Source organism: Amphimedon queenslandica, unplaced genomic scaffold (assembly GCF_000090795.2).
Source record: "Amphimedon queenslandica unplaced genomic scaffold, v1.1 AMPQUscaffold_13513, whole genome shotgun sequence".
NCBI lineage: Eukaryota > Metazoa > Porifera > Demospongiae > Haplosclerida > Niphatidae > Amphimedon > Amphimedon queenslandica.
The window spans coordinates 726672-743895 of NW_003546251.1; the positions used below are offsets into that span (position 1 = coordinate 726672).

At 34.0% G+C, this 17224-nt stretch overlaps 3 protein-coding genes across 4 annotated transcripts in view; all 3 read right to left on the reverse strand.

Annotated features, from left to right (window-relative positions):
• The window catches only part of LOC100637657 (serine/threonine-protein kinase MRCK beta-like), a 27222-nt gene extending 10017 nt beyond the window's left edge, over positions 1-17205 (reverse strand). The window contains exons 1-44 of one of the 2 annotated variants that reach the window (XM_020004050.1): positions 17024-17205; positions 16831-16963; positions 16122-16219; positions 15612-15689; positions 15457-15552; positions 15217-15365; positions 15000-15150; positions 14015-14158; positions 13881-13951; positions 13627-13810; positions 13246-13399; positions 12803-12907; positions 12506-12686; positions 12281-12348; positions 12164-12231; positions 11986-12096; positions 11840-11904; positions 11445-11586; positions 10849-11091; positions 10438-10572; positions 10173-10324; positions 9987-10078; positions 9837-9931; positions 9573-9699; positions 9358-9429; positions 8889-9090; positions 8216-8297; positions 8012-8155; positions 7700-7802; positions 7361-7489; positions 7152-7241; positions 6966-7084; positions 6799-6913; positions 6622-6732; positions 6463-6543; positions 6304-6401; positions 6073-6166; positions 5871-5937; positions 5443-5536; positions 5367-5379; positions 5125-5240; positions 4961-5003; positions 4837-4915; positions 4507-4635 (exon numbers count right to left, since the gene is read on the reverse strand). In XM_020004050.1, the coding sequence (XP_019859609.1) occupies positions 4881-4915; positions 4961-5003; positions 5125-5240; positions 5367-5379; positions 5443-5536; positions 5871-5937; positions 6073-6166; positions 6304-6401; positions 6463-6543; positions 6622-6732; positions 6799-6913; positions 6966-7084; positions 7152-7241; positions 7361-7489; positions 7700-7802; positions 8012-8155; positions 8216-8297; positions 8889-9090; positions 9358-9429; positions 9573-9699; positions 9837-9931; positions 9987-10078; positions 10173-10324; positions 10438-10572; positions 10849-11091; positions 11445-11586; positions 11840-11904; positions 11986-12096; positions 12164-12231; positions 12281-12348; positions 12506-12686; positions 12803-12907; positions 13246-13399; positions 13627-13810; positions 13881-13951; positions 14015-14158; positions 15000-15150; positions 15217-15365; positions 15457-15552; positions 15612-15689; positions 16122-16219; positions 16831-16963; positions 17024-17077 (4704 nt within the window). In that variant the 5' untranslated portion in view covers positions 17078-17205 and the 3' untranslated portion in view covers positions 4507-4635; positions 4837-4880. Of the gene's footprint in view, positions 1-4506; positions 4636-4836; positions 4916-4960; positions 5004-5124; positions 5241-5366; positions 5380-5442; positions 5537-5870; positions 5938-6072; positions 6167-6303; positions 6402-6462; positions 6544-6621; positions 6733-6798; positions 6914-6965; positions 7085-7151; positions 7242-7360; positions 7490-7699; positions 7803-8011; positions 8156-8215; positions 8298-8888; positions 9091-9357; positions 9430-9572; positions 9700-9836; positions 9932-9986; positions 10079-10172; positions 10325-10437; positions 10573-10848; positions 11092-11444; positions 11587-11839; positions 11905-11985; positions 12097-12163; positions 12232-12280; positions 12349-12505; positions 12687-12802; positions 12908-13245; positions 13400-13626; positions 13811-13880; positions 13952-14014; positions 14159-14999; positions 15151-15216; positions 15366-15456; positions 15553-15611; positions 15690-16121; positions 16220-16830; positions 16964-17023 lie in introns of those variants that run through there. The other variant, XM_011411003.2, reaches the window with a different exon arrangement.
• On the reverse strand, positions 1439-1973 carry LOC105316178 (J domain-containing protein-like). The gene has a single exon (XM_011410992.2). It carries the CDS (start codon positions 1950-1952, stop codon positions 1482-1484), a length of 471 nt encoding a protein of 156 aa, XP_011409294.1. The 5' UTR covers positions 1953-1973; the 3' UTR covers positions 1439-1481.
• On the reverse strand, positions 2005-4471 carry LOC105316183 (uncharacterized). The gene is made up of 9 exons (XM_020004097.1): positions 4334-4471; positions 3890-4055; positions 3733-3830; positions 3437-3502; positions 3330-3386; positions 2964-3074; positions 2661-2790; positions 2434-2542; positions 2005-2212 (listed from the first exon to the last, which is right to left on the reverse strand). The coding sequence occupies exons 1-9, from the start codon at positions 4456-4458 to the stop codon at positions 2067-2069; spliced, it is 1008 nt and encodes a 335-aa protein (XP_019859656.1). The 5' UTR covers positions 4459-4471; the 3' UTR covers positions 2005-2066.
• Positions 17206-17224: the final 19 nt, after the last annotated feature.

Sequence of the window (17224 nt, forward strand, 5' to 3'; positions counted from 1 at the left end):
GCATCACCACTTCATATAACGTTTGAAACTCGTTTTGTTCCTCCTGGTTTCTTCACTCGTTTTGTCGCTGTTATAGCCAATCACCCCAACACAACCCTGTACCTTGAAGAAGGAGTATATAGGAATCGTGTTACTTTTGGTTATGAGGATGAGAAGAATAGAAGCATTGAACACTTGACAGTTACCGATCAACATGATGCCATCCAGATTAATGTTCATCGACCTACTTTTCACACCAATCCAGTTCCTCTTTCCAATGTATGTCAAGATATCTTAGTTCTGTTGGAAGATTCCGCTAAAGAAGTGGAGAACATTCTTCAGAATTGCATTGGAAGAGGTTTTGAAGAATTACCCAAATATTCCGTATCAAGATCACTACGTTACATCTGTGATGGCTGTCCTGTCTCCTCTAAGCTTCATTTTCTCACACCAGCAAAGTATCAAGCCAGACATCCTACAATTACTTGTAAAGTAAACAGAGTACATCGACCACTGACAGAAAAAGAGAAAGTTTGGTTTACTGAGAAGGTAATCATTTTATAATTCATACCATTATTGTTTTCATTGTAAATTATATAGGTGGAAACAACATCGAAGGACAAAGCTGGAGCCAAATCTAAACATGATCAACAGGTACACAGCAATGTGATTCATATACTTGTTATTTATATGCATGAGATTAGGAGGACCAGTCACACGAAGCTAGTGTACCTGATATAGTATCTGCTGCAAGTACAGTTCAGAAATCTGTTAGTATGCATGCAAAGTGTCTTTTATTAATTTTAAGTGCTATTTTATAGGAATTGCTATTTGATTCACATTTCCCTCAACTTTGTGATGCTATAGCCACAGAGCATAATATTACAAGAGTGTCATCTCATTGCATATCACTAATCAGTAATGATGTATTTGATGAAGCTGTCAAAACTACCAATCCTGTATATGAGAGAGCACAAGCACTTCTAAGAGAATTACGACATCAACTCAAAGCATCCAGTGACCAGCGCCAGTATCTACTTAATCTGATTAGTATATTCCACAAAATAAAAGATCCAATATTGTCCCAGATAGCTGATTCAATGAAATCAGAACTATAAGGGTATCCTTAATGATCAACATTAACTAATTACTTTAACATACTTGCTGTGAAACTAGGTAATGTTATTTTTTACTTAAACTGCCTCAAAATATTAACATACTGTAAACATTGAATATTACACTAGTGCATTTTTGCTTAGTCTCATTAGCCAGACCAATAATTATGAATGTAGGCTTGGAACACTGTGATCAAATTTCAAATAATTTAACCTTTGTGATTTGTGTTTGATCATGGATAGTGGGTTGGATCTAATATTTTATATGCTACTGAGCCAACTATTCCTATAATCCTAATACAAAATAAAGCATAAGAGGTGACTTGATTTAAAAAAAATTAATTAAAAAACAAAATCATTGTAAAATGCTGGCAGGCCTGGATTTGTCTATATTTTGTATGTTCTAAATTGTTCTAAAAGACTCGATCCAGTGTCTGTTGGTTTCGATTCTTTTGAGTGAAGAGGTTTCTCATCTTGTGGGGTTGTTAAGGACAGCTGTTTCTTTGTCATTCCAAAATGCATAGTAGGTCCAAGACGAGTTTGCAAGGAGAGCCAATTATCAAATGTCATAGCTACACCCGATTTTCTCCAGTTATCATAAATCTTTCTTTTTCCTTTGTCAGACAATATCTCATAAGCTCTGTTTATCTTCCTGAAAATCTCAGTACAATGTTCTCTTTCTTTGTCATCTAAAACTCTATCCGGATGGTACATCTTAGCTTTGATATGATACTCTTTCATTATCTGTTCTATGGACGAAGACTCATGGCAGCCTAATATATCATAGAAATCATCTTCAACAGGTTCACCACTGCCACGAAAAAAGCCTTCCAAAGTTCCTGAAGAGCTAGCAGCCATTTTTGCTACACCCCATCTACCACTCCTATTAAAAATTAATCATAATCCAGTATTCATCATTATTGGTTTTTAATTTTAAGTAAAATAAATAAGATATTTAATATTGGACATGATTTAATCAAATCCTAAAAATTCAGCCACTTCAGCAATCTCTCTTTTCCTTGCCTCTTGATGGGCCCATCTCTCTTCAGCCAATCTTGGAGGAACATTCCATTTATCATGAAACACCCTCTGCCCACACTTCACACACTTCTTTCCACCTAAGGAAAGAGTAATATTATCTTATACATGTACCCGTACTTCAAGTTTTGTAAAAATGTTTTGGTAATTATACTTGTTGATTATTGATCAACACAGTGAACTAAAGTACTAACAGGGTATTATTAAACCATCTGCAACATATTATTTTTTAAAGATAAAAATAGCTACAATGTGATGCCATTTAAACTAAGTTTGATAGTAGAGATGATTAGTGAATCACCTGTAAATGGAGGTGTTTTCATATAACTATCAAGACATTGGAAGTGATACAAGTGTCCACAGTAGATACGATACACATACTGAGGATGACCCTCATCAATAATAATATCCTAAGTATAAAAGAGAATTAAGTCAATAATTTTCGCAACTGTGTTACTTCTAACTGAATTTTGAAGCAATTAAATTGGTGTAAAAATCAAATACAACTACTTTTATTGCTACCATTACCTTGGGATCAGTTGGTAAAGCTCTTTTATTGCATACAGGACAGGAATCAGTTGTAATGCTCCTGAGACAATCCACCACCAAATAATTGGTAATGAACTGCAATGAAGGTCTGGGAACAAAGGGCCCAGCACTATCATAGAAAAATAAGTAAAATATAAGATAAAAAATGAAGTTTAGTCAAAATTTTAAAGCTATACATGTAAAGGAAAAAAGATGTAAAAGACAGGAAAAAATTTGAGGGCAATGATATTTTTCATTTTAAAGCATACAATTATGATATTTTTTCCAGTACATTATGATTACCGTGGGTTTCTTCTGATAGGTGGTTCTACGCATTGTCTCAATAGTTCAACTGTTTGGCCTTTCATTATGTGGTACAGATTGACTGGCAGATTGTTCTCTTTAAATTCTAACCTAAAACAAAAATACAATTCTTGATTGTACTATTATAGTACAGGCCGGTGGCCCAAATTTTGAGTAAATTTTAAAATTCATAAAAAAAATCTAAACTTGATCGGAATGAGCTCAAATTTGAAAGATAGCATAAGAACATGTATACATATTCAAATAAATTATAAAAATGAAGAATTCTCTCCTAGTCATTTTTGACAAAATTTTGAGTGACTTAAAAATTTTTTTTTAATCTAAACTTGATCAAAATCAGCTTACTGAACATGAGAGGCTGGGTATTCATTTGGAACCGTCATCTTGAAGTCTATAAAATATCTGCAAAAAATAACTATTAAATAATAAGTACAAATGAATGATGAGCTTACTGATCTTGAAATGCTTTATAAAGTATTACTCCAGTCCTTTGCTTTATCTTTAATTCATCACCTTCTCTACAATAGCAATACATTCACATTCAAATAAAATCTCTAGCAGTTAACATAATAAAATAGTCTTTCCTTTAAAGCCATTTTTATTGAATCTGCACATATTAAAGTAAATTAAAAATTCCACCAAATAGTCATTAATATCTAAGTACTATTAATTCTAAAATTTCTAGTTATAATAATAAGTATTTAAAAACTCATTCCTTCAAGTACATGTACATTCCAGCCACCTTTACCTGTTAATAGTATTCTTGATATATTGGAGTTCTTCAGAACAGACAATTAATGGGTTATTCTTAATAAAATCGCATAAGAACAAAAGGATTGTTGACACCTAAAAGCACAGGGACTGTATCATTGATATATAACTAATGGTTGGTAGGTGAACCACACCTGTTTGGAACCAACAAGCTTCTTTAGCTCCTGGTCACAAAGTGTCTCGATTTTTTCAATTAGTTTATCCGGTAGTACTTTACTCTTTATTTGAAGTAACAATGGATTCGCTGGATACTCGGGAGGGAATTGAATATTAACGATGATATTCTTATATTCTGTATATCTTTAGATAAAAGAATTTTTAAATTATAACTAACTAAATAATAATAATGATGATGATGATGATGATGATAATACATTTGGTTTGGACATTTTCAATACATATTGTGAACAAATCTTTAAACAATTTCATGTAATAAAAGCCTCAAAATATTTATTTTTGCTAATAAACTGAACATTGGAAAATGAGCAGATTTATACATTGCACAGTAGTCTAACTGCATAGCAGATGTTCAATAATTCTTATTTTCCTCACATTGCGAAACAATAGGGCCCACTTACTTGATTCTTACTTGAACTAAAACTTTGTGACATGCTATAAATTCTAATGAGGATAATTTTGGATCAGAACGAACATCTTTTAGCTCATTTTCAACAAATTCTTTAGAAGACAATCCAGTGGCCATTAAAAAGGTGTGGCTAGTTAGCAAATAACAGGGCGTGGCTAGTTATAATTTTTAATAATCAAATTTTTATAATTAAAAGCTACTAAGTTTGAAAAGGTTTACAATGATCATAATAATAATAATAATAATAATAATAATAATAATAATAATAATAATAATAATAATAATAATAATAATTCAAACACACTATAGTATAGTGTGTTTGATCTGATTATAAAAATAACACAATAAAAAGAAACAAGAGATGAAAAGAGTTCACTAATTCATTCTAGACTTTCTTGGCCTCTATAATAATAATAATAATAATGATAATAATAATAACAACAACAATCATAATAATAAATACTGATTAATAATAATAATCCAGTTGTTTCTCTCAATAATAATAATAATAATAATAATAATAATAATAATAATTAGATTTATCGATGACGGTCACGATCTGCAGCTAAATTATCTACAAAAATAATAAAAGAATAAATTAAAAATAGAACAAACACACCAATTGACTGATAGGCTGCAGGTAGATGCTCAATAGAACCAGCCTAAAGTGATAGAATAACAAGAGATAGCATAATAATAGTTCATGAATGATAACTAATCTCTGTCATGAGATACAAACAATCTTTACAGTAATTCCAGGATACTACAGCAATGGTGGCTCACTTTATAATGGTGGGAAGACAATATTTGGGAATGATGATGGTCTTTTCTAGGAGACAGCGATTGTGTAGACTGGCTCATTGATAGAGTAGGTATAGAAGCACCTCTTAAACGAGCCACTAGAATAATTGACCAATAAGTAAACAATAATAATGATGATGATAATAATAATAATAATAATGATAGTAATAATAACAAGAGTAGATTATCTACTCTTGATAAAAATAATAAATACACTACCATACCTTCTCCAGCATTCTAGAAAAAATAAGAAAAAAATGTAATAAATAATAATTTTGTAGCATCAATAACTAGGTGTACCTGCATGGTTTCAACATCGAGTTGTGGATGAGGTCCAAAGTGTTGAACGTATGCAAACTCTGTAGGACCCGATATCACTGGTCGAGCAGGTTTACTGGAAAAATAACATGAATAATAATAATATTTCTTTTCATCTATGTATCACAAATTATTATACTATATTTATCGTAACACAGATCAGATCACACTTGTGAATGTTTATTATCAAATTTATGAGAAATAATTATGGTAAGGAATGCTAGGAAGATAGAGATATTAGTTTAAATAATAAACAAAACTATAATAATAATAATAACTGATATAAAGTTACAAGGATACACTGATAGGGTTACACCAATAATAATAAACAAGAAATACATTTAGTAGTGTAGGTATTTAAACAGTGACATTAATGTCTATGGTACATTAATAGTTTGAGAAAAACTTACACAACTTTCTTGCTTTTGGTAATGACAGTACCTCTACGATTAACACTAGTAACATGAAGAATATTACCTAGAAATAGAAATAAGAAATTAATAATGTGATGCATGCACATGTAGGAGTATGTGGGGGCTAATTACTGATTGAAAAGATAAAAAGGAATAGAGAGAGGTGGGTGTAGTACAGAGTTTGTTCCCATACACTTACTAGAAGAATCACTATCAGACTTGATGTAGACAGTACAAGTGGAGTCACTGCTGTTACACAAGGCAATAGTACCACCAGGTGATATTGACTGCAGCTGTAAAATAATTTTAAAAATATTAAGTTAAATATATGTACATGTACATGTACAAGTAAAAACTTTATTAACTCAAAAAAACCCCAAAAATTGAATAATAATAATAGTAATATGATTAATATAAATATTATTGTTACTTTTTTAATGGATATGGTTTGTGTCCATTCCGATGTCTCCACATTGTACACTTCAAGATTGCTCTCACAGAATACCAGTAGATATGGCTGACGATGAACTATGCACATAAAGTGCAAGTAAAATGAGATCATGAAACACGATACCACATGTACACATACCAATGCTTGTTGGAGTGGAATGCCACAGTAATTCTTGTTTGCGTGACCTTCTACCTTCATTAGTGACATATATACCAACCACTGAGAGAGAAAGGGTAGACAGGAAGAGAAAACAAGTAAAGATATACACATTATCTGTTAACTGTTACGGTAGCTTACAATGGAAGCAAAGCAAGTATTCCTGACCATTATTTATCTCAACGGCACACATTGCATTCAGTTCGTTAATACGAACAAATCCAAGAGAAAGATCATCATTATTGACCAGTTCTAATAATAAATACACAACACATCACACACACTAATGCAAGGCCTCAATCAGAGCACAGTACTGACTTATTTCTGGTTGATCAAGGTAGACATTAAATACGGAGAATCCTGATAAATACCCAATACACAGTTTCTCATTGACCATTGACATAGAGTGGACCTGACCCGATATTACTAATTCCTGAGGACAGATTAATAATCAAAATATACAAGTACATGCACGTGTGTGTTACCTTCTTTCTCTCATATCGTGTCTTTGTTCTGCTCAGTTCGTATATCAAGACTTTGTTCTTAATAGCCACACAAATGTATTGAGTTGGTCCCAAGTTACCAGTACAGAACAAATGAGCCCCTAGGAGGTTAATGGGAATCAATGAGGGGTAAAGTTTAATGTGGCTACTCTTCCTCTCTGAGTGTACCTTTGGTTTCAGTGACATCAATTACTACATTCCTCATCTCCCCACTGTCAAGAGCAGAGGTTGGTAGTAAGCGGAGTGTTGGCCTTCGACCTAAGGGAGTGGAGAAGGAAAGAATGAAAGGAATGAGATAAAGGAAAGACAGAGTAGACTTTAATTCAAAGAATGAGCAAGGAAGAGAGAGAGAGAGAGTGGAATCAGAAGTTAAGTACCAGCTAGTATGACTACTAGTTCTTCATCTTGTAAAACTGCCAACTGAATGACCCTCTTCAAGTCTTTATCCCCACACTGATAGAGACCTTCATCAGCAACATCAAACATATACAGTCCATCCTCAGCTCCTAATAAAGAAAGAAATTAGAGGAGCAACACTCAAATAGACACTGGAATTGTATTGTAAAAGATACTTAGAATATTCATGACTACACCATGCAGAAAGCTTATTAGGTCACAACTGCAATTTACAAGCATTAACTAAGTCCATAGGAATGCATTTTAAGAAATATAATTTGTAGCAACAAATTTGAGTCACGCCACCACACGATCATTACCAAGGAGTATTCTGTCATTATTAGCAATGGCAGCAGACTGGACAGATTTAAGGAGTTGAAGTTGCTGCGAACTGTACAATCCATGACACGATATAACAGGATTCTATGGAAAGAGAAGAGTAGGAGAGAGAGTGGGAGAGGCACACGTAAATAATTAAAATATTTGTAATTGCATTTTAGCAAAATGTACAGGGGATCTCAACTTCCCCAATATGGCATTAACAAATAAATTTTGTGCTATAATTTAGTTCGTCAAAATTGGCTACAATTAGGGAATAACATCCTGTTTTGCAATGATCACAACCAATATACCTTCTTTGTTGCCAACTGCCGTGCTGCCTTCTGTAATTCATCAAGAGTAGCGACCCACTTGTCTCTCTCATTCTCATTATCAGTACGAATCAAGAGCTCACTTAGTATACCAACACTACTGCAGGTTGGGTGGGTGCATGATATCTAATGAACAAATGAATGAATATCATTTCTAATGTACATGCAGGAATGATGAGAACAAACTTTGAATATTGTTGGTATGAGCTTTTCTCCAGCATGGATGACATCCTGTCGTGTTACTTTAGATACTCGGAAGTTGATGTCCCTAGAAATGTACGTAATATAAAATGGTCAAAAAAAACTGAAGACATGTACATGTACATGAGTACATTATGATTGTATGGGGTCAGTTGCAGATGTACAGTAAAGAGAAATATAATTACTACTACAATTAATATTACTGGAAAAGCCATAAGAACATGTGTATGCATAAGAAAAAATGTCATTAAAAGGGAGAAATCCCTCCTAGCCAATTTTGATGAAATGCCCTATACCCATGGATTAACTTGTATACAAAATCTCCCCAAGCAGTCAATGAAATCAAAAGTTCAATCATTTAATACAACACAAGTAATATATTGAGTGTAGGATTATGAGAAGTGATAGTACTGTAATTTCATTATCACACAAACACACATCAGATTATACAAGACTACAGGAGTATACAATGACATTATAACAATAGGAGAACCCAATTAGACAGTTTCAATTTACTTACTCTCTATCACCCTCACAGTATATGCATATGCAATATACATGTATATGTACATGTACAGTAATTTGAACTAATATATATACATGTATATGTAATTTGAACTAATATACATGTATACATGTATGTGTAATTCAAACAGACCTTATATCAAATATATTGAATACACCATTCGCAGGACTGTGTACATCATTCGAAGGCTCGTGGCAGAATATTTTGAAGTCGCAAACGAAAGCATAAGCCCTTGTCCATCCTTTCTTAACGCCACCGGGTTTGGGGACTTGAATCCAACCTTCACAAGCGGTTCCCACTCCGTGATGAATATCAATACCGGAAGGCATTTTAGCTATTATAGGAAAAAAATAGAAAGAAATTGTAGCCTAGTTGCTGTGCTATCCTTCAATACATTTTCTGTGTATTGTAAAGTTTATTAATAATAATAATAATAATAATAATAATAATAATAATAATAATAATAATAATAATAATAATAATAATAATAATAAATACAAATGACAAATAAACAGGAAATTAATAAGAGATCTACTAGCTGCCAATTATATACAATTGATGTGTTGTGTGTGTAGATGCCAAATAAGAACTTTGAACTGACCTTGACCGGGTGGAAGAGGGCAGGTAGCAAGGACCTTGTCTTTACATTGAACATGACAACTCATCTGGCAATCTAAAGAAAGAGAGAGAGGGGAGAGAGAGGAGAGAGAGAGAAACAGAGAGGGAGGGAGAAGGTATGAATATGGAGAAAAGAGAGATAATAAAAGAAAAGTGATGTACATGTACATGAATTAGCATTATAAGCTAAAGACTTACTTTTGCACATCATTCCTTGTCTCACTAGTCCAAACATTACGCTAGTGCATGCATCACATTTAGTGGGAGAATCAAATGACCTCACGACTAACTCATGAGTGCCCTCTCTCTCAGTCCCAGTAATGACCTGGAAATAAAGAAAAAATAATATAATTAATAACATTGAAAAAGAGTAAAAAATTACAACAAAGATAATACTCTATTTGATGCACATTGGTATGAACTCATATTAAAATAAACTTCATTTGGATTCTGTAACTTTACCTTGGGTTTTTGAGGTGCAGCTCTAGTGCTAGTCTCAAGTTGATTCCCGCTTTGATGGTGAAATATTGAAGTTGTAAAACTGTCATTTCGTGACCCTATACATCAAAGATCATTAGATATTATCATAATAAAAACATTGAAAATGATTACCTAATCCCATGCGATACTTTTGATTCTCTTTATTCAGTTTCTCATTCTCTTTCTGCAGTGACTCAATCTGTGCCTTGAGTTGAACAACATCGCTAGAAATAAAACAAATAAATAAGTTATGATGCAATTAACCTTTTATGGAATCAATAACTCTACCCCCTCCATACTTATCTCAATCAGTCTCACCTTTCAGTGTGGGCCAGTTGAGTTCTTATGTGCGTCAGCTCTTCCTCAACTCTTTGCTTGGCTCTCAGCTCATTCTCAAAGTTCTGCTGCATCTCAACTCTCTCAAGTTTGTCTCTTCTCAGCGTCCTCCTTTCAACCCAAACCTCTTTTTGCTATGAGAGAGAAAAAGAGGCAAAATAATTATAAGTTAGTGACTGTCCTACATGACTAGTATGTACATGTACATACATGTACACAAAATGTCTAAGAAGTGTAGTTTATTTACCTTTCCAATGGATGAAGAGCTGGCTCTTAGGCTCTCCACATCTTCAACCAGTCCTTTAGCAACAGTTTGCAAGTATGATCGGGCGTTCTTTTCATCAGAGACAAGTTGAACGATTTCAGCAATTTGATGCTCCCACTACAGAAAACAAAGTCATCATACAAGATGAATACAACGATATTTCCTTTGCTATGACATTATGTCTACTTCAATTGGATTATAAAGGAAAAACACGCATTTATATAGTCCATAACTTAAATATTAACAAGCAATACTTTAATGTGCTGTGGTGTGCATATGCTACACAAAGAGCTTTAGCTACTAATATGAATCATGGCCAGCCCATGCTGTCATTAAAGATCCATGAATACCAGCAGACACACACACAGAAGAGGTATGTAAATACATACTGACCTGTGAGAGCAACTCCTTCTGATTCTTTATATCCTTTAAGTCCTCTTCCTGCTGCTGCTGTATCTTCTTAGACTCTTCCAGTTTAGTTGTGAGTGATTCAACTTGCAAGGAAAGCTCTCTCTTCTCTTCGCTCAATTGGATCTTATCCTTCTCATACTTATCAACCTTCTCCTTCATCCCTTCGTTCAATTCCGATATCGTCCTGTTACGCACTTTAGTCAAACGAACTTGCAGATCATTGTTCTGTTAAAAATACAATTATATAGTTAATACAATATAGCTTTGATCACAACTAACGTATTACATGTACGTGTACAACACATGCACACTGGACAATGTAAATGTTTATGTCAAAAATAATGAGAAATACAAACATTATTATAATGATACGAAATAAACACACACATCAAAGAAATTAAAACATAAATTGTGTATCATTCTACAAGTAAAGACATTAACGCACTATATTAGTATGCACACTAGCATTTTGTATATATTATGCACATGTACATGTACATATACATGTGTATGTGTGTAATGTATAGTGCGTATATGTACATGTACATGTATCATCATATCATTAGTGTATTGGGTACCTCATTGTGTAGTTCAGTGTTGGTGCTCTCAGATGTGGCTAGTAATTCCTTCAGCTTCTGTACCTCCGCTATATGCTTGGCCTCGAGAGATTTGACAGCTTCACTATGATCACTATCTTTCTCCTGAAGTTGAGCCTGCAGCCTAACACACAAGAACACATCATCTACTCTTGGTATGATGGCTACTACAAATATTTATCGCTGTTTAGCACAGAAAATTGCTAATCAAAGCACAAATTAATTTTAGCATGTTTCTTTCTCCTGAAATGTAGCACATAACTACAGCAGAATCAATTAGAGCTATTATCACTATGACACATCTTCTTTGTACACAATCTTGATGCATCAACAATTAAACAAGGCAGACTAGATGTATAGTTTCACTTTGGACTTACTTTTCAATATTTTTCTGAAGCTCTTGAGTATCTTGCCCTGTACTAGTATCTCTTCTATGCTTTGACTATAATTTTAAAAAGTCAAAATTAAGATAGACAATATAATGATAGGGAAATAAAGAGAAAGAATGGGCTCATAATATTACCCTAAGGGTTGATATCTCATCTTCTAATTCTTGCTTCAATTTCTCAAGTCGATTCTTTTGTCTTTTCTCTTGACTCACTGCTGCTTTGGCATCATCCAATTCATTCAGTAACTATAAGAACACAAGGCACATTATTATTATTATTATTATTATTATTATTATAAATATATAAACTTACACTACGTTTTTCCCTCTCACTCTCCTTAGCTGTTTTCCTATAAGAGTCCACTTTACTTGCAATCTCATCTAAAGATATAATGAAATTGACTAATCCACTCATTGTAGCTTTCCTTACCATATTCTTCTTCCTTCTCTCTCAAAGCTCTGCTTAGCTCACGCTTTTGTGAACGATAGTCAGTCATTCTAGAGAAAAAATGGAGCACATACAAGTTAAATTGAAGCAACGAAAAAATCTTAAATGGCTTTTGAATTCTCATACTAGCTATAAAAAAATAAAGACACTTGCATGCTTTAGTACATGTAGTTATGTGTTGACTGTGTTTTGATAAACAGGAATTACTTGTCTGAAATTCGGTTCAGTTCATCTTGTGATTCTCTGTATCTCTTGTTCCCTTCTTTGAGCTCCTTCTCTTTTGCTGCCAACGACTCCTTCAAGTCAGAGACCTGCTCCGTTAGTGAGTTCTTTTCACTTTTTAAGGAGCGGACAGCTCTCTCCAACGTTTTCATTTTCGATGCTTGATCTTTGAAAAATAAAAAAAACATAAATAATTATACATGTATATGTACAGGTAGTTAGTTATGCTCATGAACTTTATGATCACAATGTGGTACAGAGAAACAGTTTGATAATGGTTACCATCGTGTCCCTTTTGCGATGAGAGTGTTCCCCTTCTGCTCTTATCCAGCTCATCCTTCAAACTTTTAACTTCAGCTCTTAATCTTTCTTCTTCTTCACTCGGTCCTAATACACGCAAGACACGTAATAACAGTCTAAGCAGAACTACTGTACATGCTCTAAGTGATTGTGAATGAGATTTTTACTACAAAATTCCACTACAGGCAACAATGCATTTTACTACAAGCTCATAATAAATCAAAACAGAAATAAAAACACTATTCCATCAAGCAAAGATACATATTATAGTATACATGTACAGTACATGTACTACTATATAGAGTGTACATGAACACAGATCCACCCCAAGCTTGCAATACTACAAATAACTGCACATTATACAGTATATGCTGTATAAATACACAGTACCCATTGTGTATGTGTACATGTACATATGTATGGACCTGATGGGAGTTGTGTAATGATTCCAGTTTCTTGCTCTCTAGTGACAAGTGATGGGAGTGGAGGTCTGTCAGAGAGTGCACTACCACTTGTAAAGGTGAATCCAACAAATGGAAGGTGGAGGGTAAGAGCAGTCAAGTTAGGTGGGGTTGGATCCTGAGGTTAGAGAATATACCAATAACAAAGAGATAAAGGAAATTAAAAGACAACAAATACAAGGTAGGGTAAACAAAAGGAAGAAGGAGAAAGGAAAGAGATACACTTAATTAGTGGTAGCACAATCGCAATGTACAGTATTAATACAAAGCATGCATGATTATGTGTAATTATTAAGCTATAAATGCAGCTGCTAAAATACCACAAAATCTAAAAGTGAAGCTTACATGTCCCGGGTCGTCCGGTTCGTAAGGCTCAAAGTTCCTGGTATCGGTATCGCTGGTGAATTCTGGTATATAGGGAGGAGTCTGAGAGCGAATGTTGTCCCAGTCTATTCCTTCAAAGAAAGGATGCTTCTTGAAGTCATCAATACCACTTTGACCCAACCTCTCCTCAGCATCACAGATCAGACTGAAATAGAAAGAGAGGAAATTAAAAATAAAGTATAAATATAATTTTTAAAAACGAAAATGGTGTCTACTTTTTAATGAGGTTTTTAGCATCTTTCGAGACCACAATAGAATCTTCATCAGAAGGAAAGGAAAACAATGTCTATTTACAAGAAGAAGGAATAAAGTATATATATATATCTATCCAGATATGCTTAGTTCTAACCTTGTGTTGCATGATCTTGCTGTACGTCTGTAAGAGGGACTCGGCATAAAATGGAGTCTCGCCGAACAACATTTCATAAATACAGATCCCGAGGGACCACCAGTCACACTCTGGGCCATAGACACCACGCCCATCCTCCATTGCCTGCACAACAAGAAGCAATATAAGTTAGAGTCATTTGACACAGACCAATAATTTATAGCATTGAGCATACATGTACATGTACATGTTATTATTAATCTTCAGTTATACTACTAATATACTACACATTTGGGACTCTGGCTAACAAAGCAATAATAATATTCAATAGTATTTTTGCCAGTGACATTACCTACTCCTGCATTAACTGATAATAAATTGACAAATTTTGTCAAAAATTAAAAAGAGAAAATTCTCCATTTTAATAATTTTTTCTGATACACATACATGTTCTTATGTTACATTTCAAATTTGAGCTGATTCCGATCAAGTTTGGATTTTTTACAAATTTTTAAAGTTACTCAAAAATCGAGTGAAAGTCCCTGTACTATAGTACAGGGATTTTGGCCAAATTTTGCCAAAAATGACTTGAAGAAATTTCTCCATTTTAATAATTTTTTCTAATACATATACATGTTTTTATGTTACGCTTCAAATTTGAGCTGATTAAAATGAAGTTTGGATTTTTTATAAATTTCTAAAGTTGCCCCATATACTATTACAAAGCTTGTCAGCTCATGAAGATGCTTTGTGGGAAAACCAGCTTAAGATGAAACTACACAGAATGATGGTGGTATACTTTATACACATTATCACTTACATATAGGATATCAGTACTGATTACACTTATTAAAATACCAATAGGTCCATTGGACAAATAAGGATCACCTACTCTAAAAGCTACAACAGTTATTCATTAGGCGGTTTACTTAATACAAGAAGCATAACAGACAAGAGCTGCTACAATAACATGAAACACACCCATGCACATACGCAATGTACATACTTGTAATATTTCCGGACTAATATAGTCTGGAGTCCCAACAGCAGTCGTGCTGTTGACTTTCCTGTTGGAGTCCATCTTTAAACATGAGCCAAAATCTGCCAATCTGATGTGGCCATCTTTACCAATGAGAACATTGTCAGGCTTTATATCTCTGCATTAATAGAAAATACATACATCGTATGTGTCTTCAATTTCTTATTGTTATTCTCTCTCTAACCTATGGACATAGCCCAAATCATGAATCGAATGAATGGCCAGTATCATTTCTGATGCATAAAACTTGACCATGTCTTCCGTGAGCCTGTCCTCAAATTTACTGAGCAGTGTTAGGACATCACCTCCAAGGTAGTAATCCATCACAAAATACTAAAGGATTATGATACAAATAAATATTTAAGAAATAAAGGGAGAGGAGAAAAAGACAAAGTGCAAAAGAGAGAGAAAGAAGGATATATACCAGGTTATTTTTATCTTGAAAAGCATAATGAAGTTTAGTAATCCAGTCCCTATTACCAAACACTAACACATCACGCTCTTCTTTAAAGCAAGCAGTCTAGCAACAAAGTGTTAGCCACATACATATATAATGATAAACACTAGCAAGTAACTCACTGTCTGTCGCTGTAGCATCTCAGCTTTGTTAAGAACCTTTAAGGCATATACTTTATTGGTTGATTTTAATCTCACAACCTGTAAAAATGTACAAATACAACATGCCTACTGTGTACAAAAGAAACGTACAAATACATGTACATATTATTAATTTTATGTACATCTTAATTAATCTGCTACAAAACACTCTTCAGTCTATTGACTGCATAGGAAGTGTAGTGCTTTATTAGTGAATATTATAATACCATTATTAACAGTATAATCAGATGCCATGCCTCAGTGGGTATATAAATGCACACTTTATGCTCTAATATACCAGTATATGTACATGTAAATCTTGTTATTAAAGGTTAGGGTGTATATTTGTGTGTGTGTACGTGTGCATGACATCATTGTCAATATTCTGTTGAAATAATTATTAACTAATTCCAACACAGAAGCAACCTAATCGCATTGATATCCTTAGTTACTGACACATATCACTGGTACTAGTATTTAAAAAATCTCTACCTTCACTTCTCCAAAGGCTCCTCTCCCAATCACTTCTAAAACTTCAAAATCGTCAGCTGTCAAACGACATTCTTTAACTCTGTCAATGACTGGTTTGACTAAGTAAGGAAACAGAAAGGGGGAACAAGTGATTATATTTAGAGTAATATGCATATGGACATCATACGTACGGTGACCGTAACAGCCACGCATGCTAGGAAATCCCAATAGCCTAATAAAGATGTACCCAGAATGTGCCTTGAGACAGCTACTCACCTTTTCATCCCAACACACATTCCAGCTTTTACACACTTCAAGCACACAAACACACACACACTCTGCTATACTATATTGTATATGTACATGTACTTAACAGTTTATAATGAACTTATTTACCAATCACAAAATAACAAGGCAATAGAAGTATGGCCCACTTTATTATAAGTACATGTACGAGACTTTGTTCATAGTCTGCATGGAGGGTCATGATGAATAACAGTCTCAACCAGGCGCATGAATAAATGCAACAAGTGGTCTTCTCCTCTCTTAGGTATGTTTCCCAATGAGGAGTAAAATTATGTCCCGAACAATTTCGTAGCTCAAGTATACATGTACATGTCTCCGATAGTATTAAATGAACCACACCCACAATGTAAAGCAAACATAAATGTTATGCCGATAACTTATAAAACCAACTAATAACAACACATACTAATCCCTCAATGGCTACCTCTTTCCACAAACTCTACAACTGTCCTCTCTCTTTTCTGGTTCGAGGAGCAGCACTCATCATAAAGGACTACCAGAGCATCAATGAGTGACTCCACACAAAAGTTATTGCTTCTATCCTCTGGCCGCCTCTCCTAATGAAGAAAAAGAGACAGAGAGGCCTTTCAAGTAAGGCTTGACTTATTATCACTGACTCTGATCCCTATCTCTAGTCTTCTTGCTTTGGAGTCTGGAGTTTGTTTATCCATTTCTCTCTCAGACAGAAGAAGAGATGGGGGAGATAAATCCCAGTTATACAGAGACAGAAATGTACAGTAACCACACACAGAAGGAGCGAATTTGTGGAGGAGGACAATTTACCACTAGCACTTTTTCTTAATTAACCACACCCACCG

What these genes read in the sequence shown, in the direction of transcription:
- LOC105316178 (XM_011410992.2), bottom strand. Translation starts at nt 1,952, where the DNA reads ATGGCTGCTAGCTCTTCAGGAACTTTGGAAGGCTTTTTTCGTGGCAGT.
- LOC105316183 (XM_020004097.1), bottom strand. Translation starts at nt 4,458, where the DNA reads ATGGCCACTGGATTGTCTTCTAAAGAATTTGTTGAAAATGAGCTAAAA. An exon ending in ATCAAGAATACTATTAACAG is followed by an intron (nt 3,503 to 3,732) that starts GTAAAGGTGGCT and finishes TTGCTATTGTAG; the next exon opens with AGAAGGTGATGAATTAAAGA. An exon ending in TACCCAGCCTCTCATGTTCA is followed by an intron (nt 3,075 to 3,329) that starts GTAAGCTGATTT and finishes TTTTTGTTTTAG; the next exon opens with GTTAGAATTTAAAGAGAACA.